This window comes from Muntiacus reevesi, chromosome 13, assembly GCF_963930625.1.
Source record: "Muntiacus reevesi chromosome 13, mMunRee1.1, whole genome shotgun sequence".
Lineage (NCBI taxonomy): Eukaryota > Metazoa > Chordata > Mammalia > Artiodactyla > Cervidae > Muntiacus > Muntiacus reevesi.
The window spans coordinates 19,130,366-19,153,153 of NC_089261.1; the positions used below are offsets into that span (position 1 = coordinate 19,130,366).

Here is a 22,788-nt window from a genome sequence, read left to right on the forward strand (position 1 = left end):
CAAATTCATGTATTTTTAGTTTAAGGAACACATTCAGTCTCTTACTCAAATTACCAAAAAACTGCTCTGTATCATGTTTAGCCTAAAAATTTAAGAAAGACACTTGGAAAATTCACAGAGCTTAAAAATTTCCCCCAAAATTATATATGCTATATAAACTAATTATTTGATAGTTTAATGAAATGGTTTCTTTTATTGCTGCTGTCCACTGCATTAAAGCAATATGATATAAAATATTAATCTAAAGAAGAAAGTTAAATATTCTACAATTCCCTGAGATTTGGTTTAATTTCCATATGCCTCTGAACAATGCTCTAAGGTAATTCTGCTAACACTTTCTAGACCTGGAAAACATATGACCTTAGATTTAGTTATTAACAGATTTATAACAGAAAAGATATTTATATTATAAAATTCTTAAAGGACAACCTTTAAAATTGGATTATTTCCTTAACTAATGCAGGAAACAAGATAGGCAGTGGTTTTTTTAAATTTATGGCTTAAATGGTTGGTCCCATGCAACAGCTGGCAATACTGGGTCCTAGGAGGAGAAAATATGTGAACATAGGAGCAGATTTCACAGGCTACATTTTTTTCCTTTATTTGGGTCATCATGTGGGAGACAAGATTATTTTCCAAAATGATTAGGCATTTTCATCAATTAGCCAGCTGGAGTATCAATCCTGAAGGAAAAATGTAATAAGCTCTTCTTCTGTAAGTGCCAGCTGTCAAAAACTGTAGAGTTGGTCAAAGCTTTTTACTGTTCCAATCAAATCATAAAATGAGTGGAAAGTCACTGTACAAAACCCATTAAGCTATGTTACTAACTGTCCAATGTTACATAAAAACTATAAATAGCTTTGCACTTTTAGGCCTATTTTTCAATTTGCTTTTCTTGAAGTAGTAATGATGTTCTGCTTCAGTTAATAAAATAATTTTGGAGCTGCCTTAGTGTTTAATCCACATACTCTTTCTGTGTGGAATGAAAGCAAGCAATAATCAAAGCAGAATTATAAGCATTCCTTGACGTATCTCTTGCTCACAATTTTAAAAATTAAGAGGACCCAAGATAGCAAAGACTGAAAAAACTAGTCACTAGGCTTAATAATCTTACAAATTGACATTCCTTTGGGGAATAAAATGCTGTTTCTGGGAAGGGCATCTAGTCTTTTTCAACTATTTGCAAAGGAATTCATACTCTAAAAGGAACATCACTTACTACTGGCTTAAAAATAACAAGCCAGTAGCCAACTCTAAACAAATACAATGTTCAAAACCTGATTATTGAATTAGTAATGGTTTGTTTCCACACACTTAACACAGTCTTCACTCTTTTAGTACATGGTTGATCCAAGAGTTGATCTAAGGGCCAAGTGAGAATTCTGATAACTGATATTTGTCCAAAAAAGTAGCTAAAGTAAGCTGAGGACCAGATCCGAACCACTTAATAACACTGAAATACTTCTCTTTTTTTTCCTTACAATATGTTAAAAGAAGTTTATTTCTATATTTTCCTGGTAAGTTCTTCCATACTCAGATGGATCTATTCTGGTGATAGCTCCTAGAAATGCAAGTAATTTTCATGCTAATGAGATTCTCTAATTATCAAGAAAGACAAAAAAAGGGTAGGACACATTTGGGAACAGACACCCAAGGCCATTAATCAAGTCTATATATTTTGCAAGGGTGGAAACAATTTTTTTCATCAAAATGTTTTTGCTTTGTTTTCTATAGGAAAGCTAAGAAGCAAGAACCCAAGAAGGACATGCTAACCATTTGAAATCTGAGTTTTCAAATCTAAAATAAAAGTATATTGAAACTGAAATGAAGTAAAGGGTGGCATATTAATTTAGTGTCTTTAAGGAAAAATTAAAGACATCTTCAGATACCTTGTCCAGATGAAGCAGAGACTTGGAGGCACTTCGACAGTTTCTTATATTTAATAATAATGCCTAGAACCTACTGTGTTAGATTTTTGGTGAAAATAAGCAATAATCTTAAATTTAGTACAGTATTATAGACGAATACTTACTTTAAAAAGATTTAAAATTTACATTACAAAAATTTTAAATAGCCATGATATGTGCACCAAGTTTTATTTGCCTTTAAACAACACAAATAGAACAAATATGCCATTCAAAATATTAAATGTTCTTGAATTGTACAGAAGAAAAAGAAACTGAAGTGAAACTGTAGGAATTGCTGAACTTCAGACAAATGTATCTTCAAAACAAGAGATATTAGTTCCTAAAAGATTTCTCTAAAGTTAAAAAAAGATTAAGAAAAACAATAAGCCACTGGGTTATTATGTCCAAACAAAAACTTACATGTTTCTTAATGGACATGTGTTTACATTTAAAGACAGTAAACTCAATCTCCTGTCTTATAAAACAGAAGACACCACTGATGTATAAACTAAGTGAAATAATACAAGCCTCTTTTTCATATTAGACACTTTTAAAACCTAAATCTACCTTAGCATTATTTTCCATGAAAACTTAATAGGGAATGGGTAATCTGAAAGCAAAATGTTCAACAAATCACTTAAAAAAAGAAACACACCATGGGATTTTGCTTATAGCTAGCCACATCAACTAAAGCCCCAGACAGTGACACATGAACTCAGAGTATCAGCCGGTCCTCTCCTCCCTCCTGAATTACCTGACCAATGGAAGTTTGGCTTTGTTGTTTCAGAAAGCACTGTTTCTTACATTCCATCAATTGTTCAAAATCATGCCACATTTTTGCTTGTTTCATATTAGGACCATGACTTTCTCGTACAGCTTTTTGTTTTTCCCGGAGTTTCTAGCATAAAAAAAAAAATCAAGAATAATTAAATATCATATAGGGATTTACTTCTACTGCTCTAATCAGAAGAATATGGTATGCTTTGTACATCTGATAAGTAATAGCTAAACCAGATAATATATGAAAGCTAAGATGATAAAAGTTAATTAAATTTATGATAGCTCTAAGACAACCTGAAGCTAAAAAGGACAGAAAAATAGAAAAGAAGGGGGAAATAAAGGAAATCAGGAAAGTGGAGCAGTATGATGGTATATAAAAAATGCATATTTTGGAAGTCAGAAGGCTTGAGTCCCAACCCTGGCTTTGTCACTAGCCATAAGGAAGATAATTTCTCTGGACTGTAGTTTTTTCAACTGTCAATTAAGGTTAATAATAGGAGTAATTATAAAAGTATCTGCTTTATAATACTATTTTTTCACATAATAATAGATATAGAAATAATTACAAACTATCATGTGTTATATATGTTATTATTAAATATTACATTCTTTCCTGAATCAATATACTCTAAGGGTATGTTCTATGCCCAAATAAATCAAATTGTATGCAAATATTCTTCAAGGAGAAGGTCCAGTGATATTTTAAAAAGGCTCAGATCCTTATCAGAATTATTTTTGTTACTAACAGCCTACAAATATAGTTCCACCTTCCAATACTGTTCTACTTACTGACTAAAATTATAAACAGGAATAGGAACATTTTTCAGTAAACTGCGAACTGTTCTTTGGCTCTGTATTATGGCAAATCAAGGAAGAGTGACAAAGAAAAGATCGCACAAAGTCAGAGAGACAATGAGAGGAAAGAAAAATAGGAAGGAAAGAAGAGAAAAACAGAGATGACAGGACACATAAGGAAGCACAGAGTAACAGAAATACACTCACTGACACAGGGCGTGAGAAATCACCAAGAAGGGCAGAAAAACAAGCAAAGACAAACAGATTATACGGGAACATCCCCATCTTTTCCTCTTTTAGTATGCAGGGTTGATCTAACAGTTGATATAAGGACACAAGTGAGAAGGCCAGTGGTCGGTACTTGCCCAAATAAGAGGCTAAACTAAACTGAGGCCAGATTCAAAATGCTTATTAAAGACTGCCCTTCCCACCTATGGCTAAGAAAAGCAAAGTTAACAGCAGACAGCAAAACAAAACAGAATGAAGAAAATATAATTTAAATATAAACAGCAAATTTTTGACACAATGCCTGGCATGCAAATACATCTATTTAAGTCTATGTTACAAATAAAGTATCTTACAACAAATATTTTTATCCCCATAGACTAAAACAAAAGTAGTAAGTCAGATCAAGAGTTTTAAGAGTATTGAACATGATTTTAAGATTAACGTACTACTTAGCTGTAACTTTTCTTATATTGGAATAATTTCTTTTTCAAAAATGCTAACAACCTATAAAAGCTATTTAAAGAACCAAAGACAGGATGCGGGCATTGTCTGTATCAGAAATATTACATTTAATTTGCTTCATAGCCACAGGTGTTTGAAACCTTTAACTTTATGAATACAACTGGCTTTAGTCTATAATTTATTTTTAATGTTACTGTCATGTACTACAGATTTATGGATAGTTGCAATGCACAAAAAATACTTGTCATAGATTTCATTGTTCTTAAAAGGAGGTGGTGGTACAGGAGGGGGAAAGTGACAACTTTGAGTATCATATTCCACAGCACTTGGTAAGGCAAAGTTTAGTATATGATGGTGTGAATTGTAGCACTATAGCTTAGTCTAGTTTCAGAAACTCAGGCTGGCCTGAGGAAGTCTGCGGATTGGAAGACTTATGCTATTGTCAGTTTGAAAGCCTAGGAATATTCTGTGTTTGCTTTGAAAATTTAGATCTAGTCTAAGAGTGAGAGGATCAAGAAGCTTTGTTTCTTAAGTGATACAGCCAGACAATCAGGGCATGAGACAATCAGACCATTGCTACTGCTTTCCCCTCAAATCTTGCAATGTAATAAAACACTGCACTGGGAGGGGAAAGAATAATCATATATAGCCATTAAGTTTGGGTCTATGAAAGCATTCAAGGTTTGGCAAATATTTCTCTATATACAACATCCATTCAGATACTAAACAAATGAAGTGGAGGAATATTTTCATATGAAAAAAGTACATTACTTCACTTAAGAAATATCTGGATGAAAGTCAATTATTGACAATCATACTAAATCCTAAAGCCCCCAAAATCTCTAGTTAAAATACTGTACAAATGTGTGTACAACTTGATTCAAATACATACATTTGAACATGAAAGTATCCAATAGCTAAACTGTACAATGTATTGACTGAAGCAAAGCCATATTGTTAATTTGTACTTTCAGAACAGAAAAGCCTATATGTATATAAAATCATTTCCAGGTTGCAGACTCAAGAATACTTGAACACTGAAATGAGACACTGACATATAATCAGTATTTTAAAAGAAAAACTGCAGCTAATAATTCCTAACAAATGATAATACAAACTGGACACTTCTATTACAAAAACTAAGAGGAAACTTCAATTTTCAGTAGTGAAACTCAGTAAGAAACAGATAAAATGATGTATAGTGAAGCATGGTCAGCATTCACTATGTAACATGGTCTTAAAATCATTAAAGATTAGAATCAATTAGAGAAATCAGTTAGTCATTTACAACCTGATGGTCAAGGCCCCTACCACGTCTTCCACTAGGAGTGTCTCAGAGAACTGGAAAAACAAAGCTCAGTCATACACTCCTATTTTCAGTAGTCCACATATAAGACTGGCAGGTAGGGAGTGAATATCTTAAGTAAAGTTTTTTGATTATTTTTAACTGAGTCAATGTTTGTAAAGAACTTAGACCAGGCCCTGACTCATAGTAAGAGCTTTGTGTTTATTAAATAAAATAAATGAGTAAGTTTATACTTATCTTCTAAACAGAGATACCTGGGAATAATGTGAAACTTGCAGTTCATTCATTACACGTGGCATTTTGTTATGCATGAACTTTTTATTTAAAACTAGATTTCCCCCTTCCCCCCCAAATCCATGTGTCTTCACTTTTGTGTGTGTGTGTGTGTGTGTCTTCACTTTTATAAAAATAAATTTTTAAGGAAGAGTCTTCATTTTTGAAAGGGAGTAAGAACGTTCTAATTTCCCCTATAAACCTTAAAAAAAATTGACAATGACGTAACCGTGTCCTGTAAACCTGAATTATGCACACATTAAAAAACAAATATTCTTACCTTTCCAAGATTTTCCTGTTCAGCAATATTTTTGGTATATTGTTCCCTGGGGAGTCAATATAATGATATAGTTTACATTTAATTCAATTGATTTGATCATACAACTAAATTATAAATCAACATATCTATCTAAATATATTAGATAATACAGTTTAGAGTACTAGAATCAGAATGAAACCCATTATCAAACACTCCCTTTTCTAATCTTTAGTCAGTTCATCTAGTAAACAATAATATAAGTAAATAAAAACAAGGCAAAATATCAGGTAAGAAATTAAGTACTATTTCCAGTTAATCTACACTTAAAAAAATAGCAATACATTTGCTTAAATTACCCTTTTTTGGAAAAGGCTTGCAGAAAAGAGAGAGGACACACATTAAAAAAAAATAAGTAAATAAATATCATCTAATTCTGCAATCCAACTTCTATGAAGCCTTCCTACAGAAAAACTCTTAAAACTTAATAAAAATAAAAGCAAAGACTATTCACTTCACCATTGCTTACAGTAGTAAAAATCTACAACCAACTAAATGTTGATAGATGGGGAAAAGTTTAAATAAATTATGGTACATCCATTCAAAGGAATAATACAGAGTTGTGAAAAAGAGAATGAGGTAGATTTATAAATACTAAACTAGACAGAATTCTAGATAAATGAGGTATGGCAATGTAGACAACATTTAATTTTTGTGCACTATACTTGATAATGGCTACTTTTTGTTTTTTATACATATTTCTTTTGTAAGCTAAAAAATTATAAATTTTTAACATAAAAATACAAATAATATCATATGGTATTTTTAAATAAAAGTATAATTATATTTTAAGACAAAAAGTGAGATTTAAAGTGTTAAGGACAAACACTGAAGAATGAGGACAACAGAACCAACGATAAGAAGAGAAACTTTAGACCTCAAATTTGTATGGAAAAAGACTATATTTCTGTGAAAAGCTACACAGCAGTACTTAAGAAGAAATTACATAACACAAAATTGGGAATCTAAGAAATCATAAACCACAAAGACAAACTCTAGCAGCTTAAGTGAAGAAAGATTTGCATTTGTGTAAAAAAGGGAGGTTAATGTCTTTAGAACAGAAAGAATGGCAATCAGAAGTACCCGAAGTCCTTACAGAGATGAAGTGAAGGTAGAATTTGTGCACAAGAATAATAGCAAAAGGGAACAGACCCAGTCTGGATGAACCTTCATTTTGCCCATAAAATTTATGAGACACTAAGTTAATGTTACTTGCCTTTCTAGCTCTCCAATGAAAAATAGCTCAGAGTATATAAATGACATATTACTCAGAATAATGTATGGTTATAATTAAGAGAACTTTAAATAATTCATTTATTACCCCAGGTCTGAGGGAATGTCCAAATTGTTTTAGGATTTCCATTTCTATTTTATCGAGAAATCAATAGGTGCATGCTCATAACACTAACATGTAATTTTATTCAATTGATTTATTCAAGTAGTAATTACAGATCACCTGTTCTATACCAAGCATGCCCTGGGATTTCAAGAAGAAAAAAGGGACAAACAGGGTCCTCACTCTTCAGGAACTCATACTATATCATTTCCAAAATACTGCTGCAAACACTACGTTGAACTTGAGCTCCTGTGGCATATATTGTTCTCTTTATTTTATAGATGAAAAAGTGATTTATCCAAGGTCACACAACTAGGAACTGGAAAAATCACGTTAGAAACAAAATTTTATTGAGTCCCTTTCTAGTACTTTGATATATAACATGCTGCCTCTTTAAATAAAATTACATTTTACAGGTGATCTTTCAAAAACAAGCTAATTTCTTAGACCTTTGGCCTTACCAGAAAGTACCATAAAAATAGAAAATGAAATGACATAAAAAATATTGTGTCTATACTAGTAGTACATTTTAAATATGTATCAGTAAGTTTAGAGTATAACTCTGTTTTATTCCTAAATATTCTTACCATGTACTTCTCTAGTCAGGGTGCAATGTTTTTCTATTGGAAAACTGAGGAATGGTAAAGATTTACAATGATTTTTAAAATAATGGAGACTTCCTTGGAAGTCCAGTGGTTAAGACTTCTCACTCCCAACGCAGGGGGCACTGGTTCCATCCCTAGTTGGGAAACTAAGATCCCACGTGGTGCACTGTGTGGCCAAAAAATAAATAAATAAAAACGATGAAGAGGAATATCTATCTAGAAAACAGATCAGAAAACCAATAGCTCTGGAGCAATGTTTCCTTCTTTACTAATTATATTGATAACTTTGGAAGAAAAGAAACAATTTCTAAAACTTTTATTTTTCAAGAACAAAATTAACTTCTTACATTAGTGAACATTAGGTATTGACTATATACATTTAATGAGCAAAATGCAATAAAACAATTTGAATAAATACATTCAGCATGTTTAATATGCTAGAGTATTACAAATAAAATCCTATTTATAGGATATTTTCAGCCTGGCTTGCATTATATTAAAAAATTTAGACTCTGCAAAACATTCTATTTATTAGATTCCTCTTTATAATGTCAATGTACTGTTGTTGTTCAGTTGCTAAGACATGTCGGACTCTTTGTGACCCCATGCATTGCAGCATGACAGGTTTTCCCATCTTTCACTATCTCCTTGAGTTTGCTCAAACTCATGTCTATTGAATCATAAATATCAATGTATAAGCTACTAAAAATCTCAACTGCAATCTTGAATAAATGTGAATTCTACACTTAATTTGAGTTATTATTGAATGGTAAAAGCAAAACATTTGAATTGTGATAAAGGGCAAAGAAAGTTTATCTTGTTCACTACTGCATTTTTTTCAAAGCTAGCAATTCAACTATAAACGTATTTTTAAGGCAGCATTTATTATGTTATAGTACGTTAGGATTACAAAAAGAAAAAAATCACCATATAAGGACTAGTAGTATTTATACATTCTTTGTTTCAAAGGCTGGCACTCTGCAATCACAGAATTTCTAGCTGAAGTGCAGCTGCTCACAGTGAGCTCACAATGAGCTGAAACAATGAGCACACAATGACCAGAGTCCAGACCATGTGGGACTTTAAAAATAGACTAAATTGAGTGCTTATAAAAAAGCAACTATGAAATTATATGTAATTCTACATGCATACATACTCAGTTGTGTCTGACTCTTTGTGACTCCATGGACTATAGCCTTACAGGTTCCTCTGTCCATGGAATTTTCCAGGTAAGCACACTGGAGTGGGTTGTCATTTCCTACTCCAAGGGATTTTCCCAACCCAGGGATCGAACCTGAGTCTCTTGTGTCCGTTGCATTAGCAGGCGGATTGTTTACCACTGCGCCACCTGGGAAGCCCATATCTATCCTTGAGGAGGGAGTAATAGGGATTAAGTGGCTTAATGTCTATAAGAATTTCTGTTTCAGGTGGTGAAAATGTTTTGGTAATATATAGTGGTGATGGTTGCATAATATTTTGAATGTAATGAATACAACTGATTATACACTTAAAAATGGTTAAAATGGCAAATTTTATGTTATATGTCTTTTGCCACAATAAAAAGTAAGCAAGGAAACGAGAAAAATTATATGTATTCTTACTTAGTCAGGAGGGCTGGAGTACCCAGAGGATGTTCAACAAGATTTAATTCTAAATAATATCTTACTATTTGCTTATTTAGGTACTCTGTATAATTCCATCTAATCTTCTATAGATGAAAAATTAAGTAACTCAATATAAAAACAACAAAATTACTTGCCTAATTGCTTTTCTTTTTTCTTGTTGATCAGAGGAGACATATGCCTTCATTTCATCAGTAGCACGACGAAGTTGTACTTCTAGGTTCTAAGTGGAAAGACTATGTTTTAGGTTAAGTCCTTGATACAGAAAAATCTCAGAAAAGTTTCTGATCCAATTTTCTTTGTCTTACCTTAATCATACAATTTGTATAATGGTATCTACTTTCTTCTTGAAGACACTCCTCACGGAGCCCTCTGACTTCCTAAAACATAATTTTAAATGGGCAATATTATTGAAAGAATAATTAGATACAGAAAGGATAACCAAATGTACAACAAAAGAAATACTATCAGAGTATTTCCTCTTCTGTGCCAAAACTTTATTGTATCAGGCTAGGTTACAATCTTTTCTAGATACCATGCATATCACTCTACAACCTGTAAGTTCAGTTATTTATTAAGTAACTACTGTGTGCCCAGCTCTGTGCTAGGTGCTGGGGACAGAGAAGTGAACAAGACAGGTCCCTGCTCTCATGCAAGAAGAGGAGACAGATATAAACAAGGAAATGTGTAATGAAGGCAGTTTCAGATGCAGTAAGTGCTATGAAGAAAATTCTGCAGTACAGTGTGATGGGGTATTGAGTGGGTGAAGTTAGACAGGTGATTAGAGAAGACCTCTCGGAGGCAGTAACATTTAGGCTGAGACCTAAAATGGTGAAAGAAAAGGAGAGAGAAAGGCAAAGAGCTGGCAGTAGAGTATCCCAGAGAGAGAATAATATATGAAAATCTGCCCCTGAGGAGAAAACAAGCTTGGCCTGTTTGAAGTACAAGAAGAAAGCTAGTATATCTGGGGTCTGTGGGTGAGGAGGAGAGCATGTGGATATGAAGTTCATGGAGCAGGTAGGGTCTTGAAAACCAAAGTTTTGAAGTTAGATTTTAAGTGCAACAGGAAGCCGTTAGAAGGTGGTTTAAGTGTCGTACCAGTTTCTTTGGCTGCTCTATGGAGAATAAACCTTAGAAAGGCAAGTGTGGAAGGGGAGAGGAGGTTGTAGTTACTGTGGTAGTCAAGGGAAGACATGATGGGGCCTTGACTCTGGCAGTAGGGGTGCAGATGGAGAATTTAGGGTGTGTACATCAAGTTTGAAGAAATAAAAATCTCTGCAGCTTGGTAGACAGACTCAAGGCATGAGGGTAAAGATCTGGGAATCTTTTGACATTGGTATAGTGAAAACATGCATAAAAAGTCAGTTTCTGCTAGGTTGTTAAAATAAGAACTATCTTCTAAATGCAAATCAAAACCACAATGAGGTACCATTACACGCCAGTCAGGATGGCTGCTATCCAAAAGTCTACAAGCAATAAATGCTGGAGAGGGTGTGGAGAAAAGGGAACCCTCTTACACTGTTGGTGGGAATGCAAACTAGTACAGCCACTATGGAAAACAGTGTGGAGATTTCTTAAAAAACTGGAAATAGAACTGCCATATGACCCAGCAATACCACTTCTAGGCATACACACTGAGGAATCCAGATCTGAAAGAGACACGTGCACCCCAATGTTCATCGCAGCACTGTTTATAATAGCCAGGACATGGAAGCAACCCAGATGCCCATCAACAGATGAATGGATAAGGAAGCTGTGGTACATATACACCATGGAATATTACTCAGCCATTAAAAAGAATTCATTTGAATCAGTTCTAATGAGATGGATGAAACTGGAGCCCATTATACAGAGTGAAGTAAGCCAGAAAGATAAAGAACATTACAGTATACTAACACATATATACGGAATTTAGATAGATGGTGGCGATAACCCTATATGCAAAACAGAAAAAGAGACCCAGAAGTACAGAACAGACTTTTGAACTCTGGGGGAGAACGTGAGGGTGGGATGTTTTGAAAGAACAGCATGTATACTATCTATGGTGAAACGGACCACCAGCCCAGGTGGGATGCATGAGTCAGGTGCTCTTGCCTGGTGCACTGGGAGGACCCTGAGGAGTCGGGTGGGGAGGGAGGTGGGAGGGGGGATCGGGATGGGGAATACGTGTAACTATATGGCTGATTCATGTCAATGTATGACAAAACCCACTGAAATGTTGTAAAGTGATTGGCCTCCAACTAATAAAATAATATTTAAAAAAAAAAAAAAAAAAAAAAAAAAGAACTATCTTCTTACCTGCTCTAATTTGGACCGATTGCTTTCAAGGCCTGCGGCACAGCTATCATACTGGGATTTCTTTTCATCACACTCTTGGGTTAATTCCTAGTATGAAAAGGGTGATTGATTGAATAAATAAAAAAACAAAGGCTCAAAAGGTGATTCTAAAACAATACATGCCCTTGTCAGTCTTGTAACTTAACTCTAAGCTTCTTGGCATACTAACGAGTTATTTATACAACAACCAGATATTTGAGCATTATGACAGATGAAGGTGCTGATAAAAAGAATAGCTGCCGTGTATTGTGCTGTGTGCCAGGCTCTCTGTTAGAAGCTGGGGATACAAGAGTGAGCAAAAGAGTCAAAAATCCTTCCTCTCAAGTAATGCTCAGACAAGTAAACAGGCTGAGTGCTACGAGAGACAAATGCAAGGTGTTACAGGAGCACATGCGACTCTCATTGGACTTAACCCAGGCTTGGGGATCAGTAGGGACAATTTCCTGGAGAAACTGATATCTACGCTGAGGTACAAAGGATTAGTAAGAATAGTTAGAAGGGACAGACAAGGAGGAGAATGTTCAGAAAAAAGGAACACTATGTATGAAGTCTTGGAAGATTAGAGAGAAGAAGGACAATTTAGGATATGTAAGTAGTTCATTATACTGGAGCATGGCTGGGAAGTGTGAGAAGAAGGGGCTGAAGACTTTGGCAGAGGCCTGATCAGAACTTTGTAAACCATGTTAAGGGTGTTTGAGCTTTACCCTTGACAATAACTAAATCTCACAACAACCCCTTAAGGTATATACTAATAATCCCACATTGTGCTTACAGAAAGTTCACAGAGGATAAGTATCTTGCAAAAGATTATATGGCTGGAAAGAGGTGTTAGAATTTGAACTCAGGCTGTTTGAGTAGTTTCACACTTTCTTCTAATGTAATATTTTGAGGCAGATAATCTGAAAATTTGCTACCAACACCTAGAAATGCTAAAAGTATCAACAAATGCTTGACAAGGTAGGGTAAGCACCCTTTCAAATTGAGAGCTAACTGAACACTCAAAGAAGTAAAACGAATTACCAGAGTTAGAAACAAAGGATAACAGCCTGTGGATACCCCTGGTGAAGGGAGTTGGGAGTCAGTCTTGATAACAGAATGATTAGAATGGCTAGGCAGGGCAAAAGACCTTGAAATCTGTGAGTAAAGGGTTAACACCAGGCCAGCCTGGGAATGACCTTGGTTTTACATAACACAGTTTCCTTGGGAACAAGAGAGTTAATATTATTGGGTAATGTTGTGTGGTGCTTCCATTGCTGGATGAGATTGCATCTGGGTTGGGGTGACTAGCAAAGTATAAAAGATTGGTGGGAAAAAGATGCCATGGCTTTTATGTATCAAAGTGACCTACAGACATCTGAGGCTCTTGTGATTGACAGTCACATACACCCCAAATAGGAGAAGGGGCAACAGAGGCTATGTACTTGGGTAGCTGCTGGGCCTGTAAATGAGATGGAGATACTATAGTAGACAAAGGACTTTTTTTGTCTCTGAGTTTGATGGACAAACCGATCAGAATGTAGCTATGTTGCTCCATCCTATAGCTGCCAGGATTCAAGAGACAAAAGCCTACTAAAGATAAGCTCACAATCTAAAACTATAAATATGCAGGGAATAATCACTCCATTATGACTGAGAATTAGAAGATATAAAACAGCAGGAGTATACCTCCTCTAGCAGAAGAATTGGAGAAGGCAATGGCACCCCACTCCAGTACTCTTGCCTGGAAAATCCATGGACGGAGAAGCCTAGTAGGCTGCGGTCCATGGGGTCGCTAAGAGTCAGACAGGACTGAGCGACTTCACTTTCACGCATTGGAGAAGGAAATGGCAACCCACTCCAGTGTTCTTGCCTGGAGAATCCCAGGGATAGGGGACCCTGGTGGGCTGCCATCTATGGGGTCACACAGAGTCAGACATGACTGAAGCGACTTAGCAGCAGCAGCAGAATACTAGAAATAAATCTATTAAATAAGTATACTTAATATTTTATTAAAGGAGGAACTGAAAACAAAAGACTGAGAAAGGTACAGTGAGTAAAAAAACAGACAAAAATGAAAAAGAAGTCACTGAAATTAAAAACTAAGTAGGTGACACAAATATAAGATTAGTTCAGGAGATAAAAGAATGAATTAGAAAACAGAGCTGAAGAAATTATCAAAAATTCATCACAAAGAGGTAAAGAGATGAAAATATGAAAATGAGGTTAAACAACAGTGAACAGAATAAATACAACTAACATATATCTAACAGAACTACTGAAGAACAGACTAGAAAGACCAGGGGAGAGAATATTTGAAGACATGTAAAATATGTCCAGAATTAATGAGAGACAAAAAGCATGAATTCTAGCTGAGCAAATAACACTAAATCCAAACTTAGATCATGTCAGTGAAAAGGAACAACACCAAAGACAAAGATACAAATAATAAAACTATCTATAGATTCAAGGGAATCCCTATCAAAATACCAACTGTACTTTTCACAGAACTAGAACAAATAATTACAAATCTTGTATGGAAACACAAAAGACCCTGAGTAGCCAAAGCAATCTTCAGAAAGTAGAAGAGAGCCGGAGGCACAACATGCCCTGACCTCAGACTATACTACAGAACTACAGTAATCAAAACAAGTGTGATGTCAGCAACAAGAAGAGACACACAGATCAATGGAACAGGAAAAAAACCCAGAAATAAACCCACATACTTATGGTCAACTAATCTATGACAAAGGAAACAATATACAATTGAGAAAAGACAGTCTCTTCAATAAGTGGTGCTGGGAAAACTGGACAACTACATGTAAAAGAATGAAATTAGAACATTTTCTCACACCATGTACAAAAATAAACTCAAAATGGATTAAAGACCTAAATGTAAGAAATCATAAAACTTAAAAGAGAACATAGGTAGAACACTTTCTGACATGAATAAATCATAGCAATATTTTTTGGATCTGTCTCCTAAAACAGTTAAAAAATAGAAGGCCTGAAGAGTCAGGTTTTTTCCAAAGACATATAGATGGTCAACAGGCACATGAAAAGATACTCATCATCATTAACCATCAGAGAAATACAAATCAAAACCACAATGATCACCTTACACCTTACACCTGTCAGAATGACTATCACCAAAAAAGACCACAAATAATTTGTTATTCATGAGAATGTGGAGAAAAGGGAACCCTTGTACAGATTTGGTGAGAATGTAAATTGATGCAGCTACCATGGAAAATAGTGTGGAGGTTCCTCAAAAACCTAAAAACAGAACCACCATATGATCCAGCAACTCCATTTCTGAGTATATATCCAAAGAAAACAAAAACATTAATTTGAAAAGATATATGCATGCCAATGTTCACAGCAGTATTATTTACAATAGCCAAGATATGCAAGCAACCAAAATGTCCATCAAGAGATGGATGGAAAAAGAAGATGTGAGATACACACACACACTATGGAATGCTACTCAGTCATTAAAAAGAAAGAAATGTTGCCATTTACAACAACATGGATGAACCTGGAAGGTATTATGCTTAGTGAAATAAGTCAAAAAGAGAAAGACAAACACTATATGATATTACTTATATGTGGAGTCTAAAACAAACTAGTGAATATAACAACAAAAATTAAAACCAATTATAGGGAAGACATTATCTAAAAAGAAATGAGAATTAAATCAATAGCATATCCTTTAACACGACAAGAGAAAAGAGAACGCAATGAAAATAGTTTTTTTCTGACCACATGACTATTGAAGAGGAAAAACAAAGATGGTTTACTTTTGGCAATGATTCTTTATTGAGAGAACTACTAAAAGAAAACAAAACAAGGAAATTTCATTTCAGGAAGAAGGAAACTGAATCCAGAAGTAAGGAATAAAGTACACGAGGCAATGGTAAGAATTGCAAAATATATGGGTAAATCTAAATAGGAAAAGACTGTATGAAGTAGTAATTATTATAACAGTAATGACCACCATGATAACCACTTTTAGAGTTGAAGAAATAAAGTGGAAATTAAATACCAGAGGATAAGAACACATGTGTAAGGCAAGAGAGGGTATGAAATCATTCTGAGGCCCTTGTATTGCTCAGGAGATTAACAATTGTTCAGCTGATTAACTTTAGGCAAGAAAAATGTGCTAAAAATATAAGAGTAAACAATATCTGAACAGGAGTAGAAAAGGAAATGAAGGGAAAAAAGAAGATAAAGAAAACAGGATTGGTACAGTGGAAAGTAGAAAAAAAGAAACATAGGAAAAGCACAGTCAATAGGATGTGCAAAATAGAAATAAATTCCAAAGTATCAATAATAAGAAAAAATATAAATGGGACTAAACTCACTAATTAAAAGACAAGCTCTCAAACTGGATGTAAGAAACTAACTATATCTACACAAAATCCAACTATATGATATTTAAGAGACTTATATAGGACAAAAATAAGGATACAGACAGCTGAAAGTAAAGAAAGACATACCAAGCAATAGTAAACATAAGAAAGCTGGCACACTTATATTAATAGCAAACAAAATAAGACCGTTAGACAAAAAAGCACTGCAAGGATTAAAGAGTCATAAAATAATGATAAAATGAATAATTTACCAAGAAGTGTTCTTTTTTCTTTTAAGCCAGGAATCTTTTTCTAAATTGTGGTAATATACACATAATCTAAAACTTAACTATTTTAACTATTTTTAAGGCTGCAGTTCAGAAGTATTAAAACATTCACATTATCGTACAAGCAATCTCAACTCTTTTTTATTTTTTTTAATTTTTCAGTGGGTTTTGTCATACATTGATATGAATCAGCCATAGAGTTACACGTATTCCCCATCCCGATCCCCCCTCCCACGTCCCTCTCCACCCGATTCCTCTGGGTCTTCCCAGCCCACCAGGCCCGAGCACTTGACTCATGCATCCCAACTGGGCTGGTGATCTGTTTCACCATAGATAATATACATGCTGTTCTTTCGAAACATCCCACCCTCACCTTTTTATCTTGCAAAACTTAACCTCTACACCCATTACACCAAAAGTCCCCATTCACCAGGAATTTTTGAACAGCACATTCAAGAACCTTGATCTGATAAACACATGGAGAACCCAGTACTCAACAACTGGAAAATATATTCTTTTCCAGATCAAGTCATTAAAAAAATTATGTTTTGATGCTGTTCTCTCGAAACATCCCACCCTCGCCTTCTCCCACAGAATCCAAAAGTCTGTTCTGTACATCCGTGTCTCTTTTTCTGTTTTGCATATAGGGTTATCATTACCATCTTTCTAAATTCCATATATGTGTTAGTATACTGTAATGGTCTTTATCTTTCTGGCTTACTTCACTCTGTATAATGGGCTCCAGTTTCATCCATCTCATTAGAACTGATTCAAATGAATTCTTTTTAATGGCTGAGTAATATTGAATGTATGACAAAAACCACTACAATAGTGTAAAGTAATTAGCCTCCAACTAATAAAAATAAATGAAAAAACAAAACAAAAATTATGTTGGCCTCAGCTCTCTCCATGGTCACCCTTAACTCCTAAAGACTGTGGAGCTACTCTTTAAAAATCCTCAAGGAAAGAAAGCATGATGTAATGATTTTTATGCCCAATCAAGCAGTGATTGAAATATTTAAGGCAACAAACTCTAGAAACGTAAGAACTCATCAGGGAATATTATTCTTCTAAGCTTTGAGGACTCTACTAGAAAACAAATAAGAGACAATAAAAAGTAGGAAAATGGGTAGGGAGAGGATTAGTAATGAGCACTGAGTCTAACAAGTACAGGTATAATACTAAAGACAAAAGAGAGAACTAGTAGAACAGAAAGTAAATGTTATATGCTCTGACAATGTAGACACGATACATAAAATCTGCAGGGAGGGGAAGGGAAAAAGAAAGTGGAAGGTAGAATGAGTAAGGTGGTTTCCTCAGTAAGCAGTTTTCCATTGCTGGGGATGGTAGGGGAAGGGCAACAGATATAATTTAAAGCTGATGAATCAAGTCATAGTATAAGCATATTACATGTATAAAGGCAAACAGTAAGAAAGACAAATGACTAAAATGAGGTGCTAAAGGAGAGGGAAGAAGAAGTTAGAGGAAAAATATTAATTTCATCACTACTTATAGTGGGAACTAATAGATACTATCAACAGTAATGAAATATTAATGGCGGCATTACAGATACAACCAGTAGAGCAAAACCACAAGCCAGAAAATACAAGAGAGAGACAGAGACAGAGAATGAACAGAGGAATTTATTTTTCTGGGCTTTAAAGTCAGAAGCAAAACATAATAAAGTACTCAAAGACCAAATATGCTTGCATATCAATAAATATGAACTGGCTAAACTTATTTATTAAAATAAACCTGTCAGATTATATCATATAACAAAACACAACTCAAGATCTATTCAGAGACATACCTAAAACAAAGCAACTTTTTAAAAGCTGAAAGCAAAAGATGGGCAAAAGTATAGCAGGTACAGTGAAAGCAAAAGGAAGCAGACAATAATATGGCAGAGTTGACTTCTGCTCCTCACCCCAAAAAGCTTTTTTGTTTTTTTCTGAGAGTAGAACAAAGGTGTGGAGAGCAAACTTCGGGAAGCCAATAAATAATTACCTATTCATTAATTTTCAGAAAATTTCTAGAAAATACACAAAGAGCTGTTAACATTATTTCTAGGGAGTGTGCTGCAGTGGGATGTAGAGAGAGAAATAATTTCAATTCTTTCCCTTAAACAATTCTTTAGAGTTTGAATTCTTGCCAAGAGCATGGTTTTACTTCCATAAGAAAAAGCAATCAATAAGAAATATTTCAGTGAAATCAATAATTACCATATTATATACTCTAAAACAAGTATTTTAGCTTTAGCAATTACATGTATTATGCCATTTAATAACTTATAATTTAAGGAACAGTTTCTAAAAAACAAACATGAAACTTCAAGATGCTAGCTAATTCCAGATAATTATAAAAGATTTAGATAAATATAAGTTGTGCATCTTAAGTTGTGATGCTACAATTTTCAAATGATTATGAATACTCAATTTATAACAAAATGCAAATACAAGGGAAATGTATTAATACTTCACTATAAAGTTTCCTAAATTTTGAGAGTTGTCCATTAAAACAAGATGTGTAAAGTATTTTTTAAGTACTCCTGCACTTTAACAATATGATAGGGGCTTCCCTGGTGGCTCAGTGGTAAAGAATTTGCCTGCCAATATAGGAGACACGGGTTTGATTCCTGATCCAAGGAAGATCCCACTTGCCGCAGAGCAACTAAGCATGTGCATCACAACTACTGAGCCTGGGAGTCACAGTTACTGAACCCACAAGCGGCAGCTACTGAAACCTGTGCTCCCTAGAGCTGGTGCGCGGCAGCAAGAGAAGTCACTGCAATGAGAAGCCCTCCCACCACAACTAGAGAAAGCCCGTTCACAATGAAGACTCAGCACAGCTATAAAGAAATAAATTAAATTATTTAAAAAATGATAATACATCCATGTAGTTTCAAGTGTTAGATACACAAGTTAAAAATAAATACCATTCAAAGTAGAGAACAATTAAGAATTTCAGTTACTATTTGGAAATAGCTCGAAGTTAATGAAGTGGCTTTTTTTTTCAGTATGCTTTTCATTACAAAAGGTTTCTGGGTAAAAACAAACTATACAAGGATGTAGGAGATTGACATATGGAGATAAACAAAATGAACATTAGGGACTCAATAAGGTCATTGAACTCAAACATTTTAAAAAGCCAAATGGTTAATAAAAACGTGGGCAAGTTCTATACTCTTTTTTTTTTTAGACTTTTAAAACTGTGGTAAAATACACATAAAATAAAAATCACAATAAATAAAAGTACTTATTTATTATTTTTTGGCTGCATTGGGTTTCAGCTGTGACAAGCTGAGTCTCTAGTTGTGGTGCACAGGCTTAGTTGCCCTGCCACGTGTGGGATCTTAGTTCCTCAACCAGGGGTTGAACCCACACCCATGCATTGGAAGGCAGATTCTTATCTATTGGACCACCAGGGAAGTCCCACTAAACCATTTTTAAGTGCACAGTTCAGTGGTGTTAAATATATTCACACTGTTGTACAATCATCACCTCTATCTATCTGCAGAACTCTTTCCATCTTCTAAAATTGAAACTCTGTCCCCATTACTTTTCACCATGGCAGAAGACAGAGATGAAAAGCTTACAGGACTTCAGTGCCCCTTTGATTTGAGGAATATGTTAAGAACTGAAGAGCTGTATTATTTGGGAATGGTGGTGAGACAGCTATGTTTCTTTGAAATAGAACAGACAGGAAGTACTTGACATACAGAGAAATCCAGTTAACACATATAAAAATGAATTTCAGGTTCTGGTTATATTTTATAATAAAGGCCTTTATAGAATTTAGTATATGGTTTTACTTAGAAAATCAATTTGGTTGAAAAGCAATAGTATTCCTTCCTTTAAAACTATTTTTAATAGTTATAATGATAAATAACTTTTTAAAACAGTTCTTATGTACTAGTCATGGCTGTTGCAAAGTACCTTACATGTGTTATTTCATTTAATTTTACAACCACTCTATTAAGAAGGGATTGGTTTACAGGTGAGGACACAATATAGGGATGAAGTCATCTATCTAAGGTTATTTAAGGTCTGCCTGATTCTGTAGCTTCTCCAGAAGGAAAATTCTCCAGGCAGCCATACTTAGTTCCATGTTACTGTCCTTTCTTCTGATCCTTACCCACAAGCATAGCCAGTTCAACTAAGGATGGATCCTTGATCTGACCTTAGGATAGCAGTAATCTCTGAGGTGGTCTGGCATGGAAAACTGCCCTCCAAAGAGAGGCACTGCACCAGGAATTTAAATTAGAAAATGCAAAGAAAATGGGAATTATAAGTTCACAACTTCAACACATATGTAGAGAAAGGCTACAGCGTGAGATGTGAACACTGAGGAGCCATAAGCAAGCTAAGGTTACAATTATGCCAATTCAAAGAATGAGGAGAAACTAAAAAATAGAGGAAAAAAAACAACACACAGGCAGACACACGGCTGTGGCAAGAACAGTGAGAAGCAAATACGAAGTGATTCACTGAGTCATGTTACTGGTAGAGTATGAGTTCTTTAGAACTTTGCTCTACTATGTACCAGCTGTGTAATCTTGGGCAAGTCCTTCACCCTGTGTGCTTTTATTTGCTCCTTTGTGTAAAGGGTGGTTTATCTAACAGGGTGGTTATGAGGCCTGAATGAAAAACATAATAGTGCCTGGCATGCAGAGCACTTGATAAATGCTCCTGCTATCACTGCTGCTGCTGCTGTTTAGTCGCTAGGTAGTGTCTGACTCTTGCAACCTCCTGGGCTATAGTTCACCAGGCCCCTCTGTCCATGAGTTTTTCAGGCAAGAACACTGGAGTGGGTTACCATTTCCTTCTCCAGGGGATCTTTCTGACCAGGGGTCAAACCCGCGTCTCCTACGTTGGCAGTCGGATGCTTTAACGCTGAGCCACCTGAGAAACTCTCTTACTATCACATTCATTGATATTATCCACAAGCTCCCGCTAAAGTCCCTGAAGCTTCCCTAAACCCAAATGCTCAGGTAGTAGTACCTCCAACTGCTCCAGACAGACTATAGTTCTGATCCTTGGATTTCCATAACAGTGCATTTCCTTTGTGAGTGTGTGTGTTAGTTGCTCAGTCGTGTCCAACTCTTTGCGACCCTATGGACTGTAGCTCACGAGGCTCCTCTATCTGTGGGATTTCCCAAGTAAGAATACTGGAGTGAGTTGCCACTCCCTTCTCCAGGGGATCCTCTTGATCCAGGAATTGAACCCAGGTCTCCTACACTGCAGGCGAATTCTTTACCATTTGAGTTACCCAGGAAGCATTTCCTTTAATGCACTAAATGCTCTTTCAATAAAACTCCCCATTTGAAATGTAAATAGATTTAATGAAAGAACTACAGGCATACGGCCTCAGTTCAGTTCAGTCGCTCAGTCATGTCCGACTCTTTGTGACCCCATGGACTGCAGCATGCTAGGCCTCCCTGTCCATCACCAACTCCTGAAGCTGCCTTAAACTCATGTCCACTGAGTCGGCGATGCCATCCAATCATCTCATCCTTTGTCGTCCCCTTTTCCTCCTGCCTTCAATCTTTCCTAGCATCAGGGTATTTTCCAGTGAGTCAGTTCTTCGTATCAGGTGGCCCAAGTATTGCAGTTTCAGCTTCAGCATCAGTCCTTCCAATGAATATTCAGGACTGATTTCCCTTAGGATGGACTGGTTGGATCTTCTTGCTGTCCAAGGGGCTCTCAAGAGTCTTCTCCAACACCACAGTTCAAAAGCATCAATTCTTTGACGCTCAGCTTTCTTTATAGTTCAACTTTCACAACCATACATGACTACTGGAAAAACGATAGCTTTGACTAGATGGACATTTGTTGGCAAAGTAATATCTCTGGTTTTTAATATGCTGTCTAGGTTGTTCATAACTTTTCTTCCAAGGAGCAAGCATCTTTTAATTTCATGGATACAGTCACCATCTGCAGTGATATTGGAGCCCCCCAAAAATAAAGCCTGTCACTGTTTCCATTGTTTCCCCATCTATTTGCCATGAAGTGATGGGACTGGATGCCATGATCTTAGTTTTCTGAATGTTGAGCCTCAAGCCAACTTTTTAACTCTCCTCTTTCACTTTCATCAAGAGGCTCTTTAGTTCTTCTTCACTTTCTGCCATAAGGGTGGTGTCATCTGCGTAGCTGAGGTTATTGATATTTAACCCAGCAATCTTGATTCCAGCTTGTGCTTCTTCCAGC

General features: G+C 35.4%; 1 protein-coding gene across 2 annotated transcripts in view; it reads right to left on the minus strand.

Annotated features, from left to right (window-relative positions):
* Positions 1-2,080: 2,080 nt before the first annotated feature.
* The window catches only part of IFT81 (intraflagellar transport 81), an 87,796-nt gene continuing 67,088 nt past the window's right edge, over positions 2,081-22,788 (minus strand). For both annotated transcript variants that reach the window (XM_065903988.1, XM_065903990.1), the window contains exons 15-19: positions 11,929-12,015; positions 9,939-10,010; positions 9,768-9,853; positions 6,032-6,077; positions 2,081-2,805 (exon numbers count right to left, since the gene is read on the minus strand). In XM_065903988.1, coding sequence (XP_065760060.1) covers positions 2,623-2,805; positions 6,032-6,077; positions 9,768-9,853; positions 9,939-10,010; positions 11,929-12,015 — 474 coding nt within the window. In that variant the 3' untranslated portion in view covers positions 2,081-2,622. The remainder of the gene's footprint in view (positions 2,806-6,031; positions 6,078-9,767; positions 9,854-9,938; positions 10,011-11,928; positions 12,016-22,788) is intronic.